Source organism: Cyprinodon variegatus, unplaced genomic scaffold, assembly GCF_000732505.1.
Source record: "Cyprinodon variegatus isolate N-32 unplaced genomic scaffold, C_variegatus-1.0 Scaffold1401, whole genome shotgun sequence".
NCBI classification, from domain to species: Eukaryota; Metazoa; Chordata; class Actinopteri; order Cyprinodontiformes; family Cyprinodontidae; genus Cyprinodon; species Cyprinodon variegatus.
The window spans coordinates 38,697-41,150 of NW_015151854.1; the positions used below are offsets into that span (position 1 = coordinate 38,697).

Below are 2,454 nucleotides of genomic sequence, written 5' to 3' on the forward strand. Positions count from 1 at the left end.
TTAGCTTTTTATTTATTTCTTTATTTCTTGTTTGTTTTATCATTGCAGGTTCATCCACTGCACAAGCGACTAAAAGGGAGGAGCACTTACATGTGACTGAAAGAGAGGAGCAGTTACAAGCACCTACATTCACTGATCTTTTGGTTTCAAACTCAGCCGGCATGACAGGTCGGTTAATCTAAAAGTTTTTGTTTTGTGTTGGCTTTACAATAACATTTTCTGCTATGTTATTTTATTCTTTTTTATTTAATCTATTGTCCCTACAGGTCCTTCTACATCTGCACCCACTGCTATAGATTTCCCATCCACTGCCTCAACAAGCTCCAGCTATCAGAATAGATCAACAGCTCCTCCAATTGACCCAGTTGAATGGTCAGCACTCCTCTCAGATTTAGAAAGGACTGATCTGGTAAGAAGAGGGCCAGTGCCCATCAGTGACACCTCTTCATTCCCCAAGACATCAGATGGACGAAGCTTTCACTACCACTATACATACAATTAGTTAATGGGGAAAAAAAAATCAAGCAAAGCTGGCTAATTTATTCAAAGAAAAGTGAACCTTATTTAAGTATCTGTTTTTGTAACATTCTATTTTTGATATTAATGTTTGTCTATTTTGGTTTTATTTATTATATAATATTGCACATTTGCAAATAATTTATTAAATGTTTGTATTCAAAAGGTTTATTTGGTTCATTTGTGTCAGTAATGCCACTGTCATCAAACCTTTACCAGCTCTGCTGTATGTAATTTATGGTCTGGATATAGTTTGAACATTTTAAGAAGCTTCATATCAACCCCATACTGCCCCCTGCTTGTCATTCCAGTAAAGAGGTAACGGTGTGTAGTCACCTCTGCGGTGTTGCCAGGCAGGTTGGACATGCAGAGCTCCGAGCTGCTGCTCTCATCATCAGCTGACTCTGCATCTATCGACAGATTTAAACAGATTCAATACAGTCGTTTAACTTTGGATGTTTTGTGCTTTATAAACTAACTTTGATTGTCGGCCACGTCTGAATTCGGACCGTTCTCTGCTGCAAGTTCTTGGAGATTCAGCTCCTCTTTAGCGTCGAACCAAATATCATCGGTGCCGGGCTCCTCAGAGGCTGCAGGATAGACAATGAAGATGAGTCATCATTTATGGTTTATGAGGCGATTCAAAAGCCGCTCACCTGTTTGCTTAATGAGTCCATCATTGGCCAGATCAGCAGCTTCTTCGCTTTCGTCTTGCGTCTTTTTAAGGAAAAGCAGAGTCAGCGATGGCTGCTGCACAGAATATGTTCTTTGATTCAACTCAATTCAGTTTATTTCTATAGNTCATCTGTCCATCATCGTATAAAGCCCGCCCTGACAATTTGATTGGATCGCCAGATATTGTGCGAGCATACTTGCGCTACTGTTTAGCAATGCCAGACCGAACTTCCCGACCTCAAACGTTGTGGGCGGGACCAAGTTCGCAATGGCACCCAGGCTAACGTATATCCGCCCTGGGGCGCAAAAATCTCGTTAAAAGTTGTACATTCGCAGTAGGTCCTCTGCAATACAAACGCAGAGGAGCGCAGGAAGTTTATTTGCTCATCAGCTCCCGCCACAGCGCAGACGCTTTGCGACTGATTGACAGGTCGAGTCGCGGGATTTGGAGACGCATTGGAGAGAGAAATGGTGCTAGAAACGTCTTTTTCCAGGACCTGGTTTAGCTCCAAGGGTAGGCTAACTGCCTGCAGCGAGGCTAAAGCTTTATCCTGCTTTCCCTGCCTCCTTTTTCAAATATCAGGATCTGAGCCAGCATGGATAAAGACAGCTAGGACTGATTTAAAGCACTTTTTAGAAAAGGCAAAGAAGAATGAACAATCTGGGATTCACATGGAAAATAATAGAATATAATCTACTTTTTCAGGGAGTTTGTTCATTTGCATAGTTGCTCTTAAAAAAACACACTGAGAAAATAGTTTTCATACATTAAAAAAATATAAAGCTGACTAACAGCTTCTCCATTATTTAACTGGTACATTATTTTTTTAGGTTTGTGACACAATATTGGACCATGCAAAACACACTAGTGTGATGACCAAGAATACATTTGATTGGTTTACGGCAGGGATGTCAAACTGGATCCAGAAAGGGCCGTGTGGTTGCAGGTTTTCTTTCCAACCACCAATAGCACCAGACTCCAGTCATCTCATCAAGTGAGTTCAGCATTAACATGATGACATGATGATTGACTGGAGTCTGGTGCTATTGCTTGGTTGGAAAGAAAACCTGCAGCCACACGGCCCTTTCTGGAACCAGTTTGACACCCCTGGTTTACGGTATACGTCTATTTTGAATTAATAGCCCCCCCATAGAAAATGTTACCAGCTGCCACTGTCATCAAACCTTTACCAGCTCTGCTGTATGTAATTTATGGTCTGGATATAGTTTGAACGTTTTAAGAAGCTTCAGATCAACCCCATA

The 2,454-nt window shown here is 41.3% G+C and overlaps 2 protein-coding genes across 3 annotated transcripts in view; both read right to left on the reverse strand.

The window, feature by feature from the left end:
• rbm44 (RNA binding motif protein 44) overlaps positions 1–992 on the reverse strand; it is a 5,830-nt gene extending 4,838 nt beyond the window's left edge. The window contains exon 1 of one of the 2 annotated variants that reach the window (XM_015402806.1): positions 853–992. In XM_015402806.1, coding sequence (XP_015258292.1) covers positions 853–882 — 30 coding nt within the window. In that variant the 5' untranslated portion in view covers positions 883–992. The remainder of the gene's footprint in view (positions 1–852) is intronic. The other variant, XM_015402807.1, reaches the window with a different exon arrangement.
• LOC107103228 overlaps positions 991–2,454 on the reverse strand; it is a 22,098-nt gene continuing 20,634 nt past the window's right edge. The window contains exons 10-11 of the mRNA XM_015402804.1: positions 1,173–1,233; positions 991–1,106 (exon numbers count right to left, since the gene is read on the reverse strand). Coding sequence (XP_015258290.1) covers positions 991–1,106; positions 1,173–1,233 — 177 coding nt within the window. The remainder of the gene's footprint in view (positions 1,107–1,172; positions 1,234–2,454) is intronic.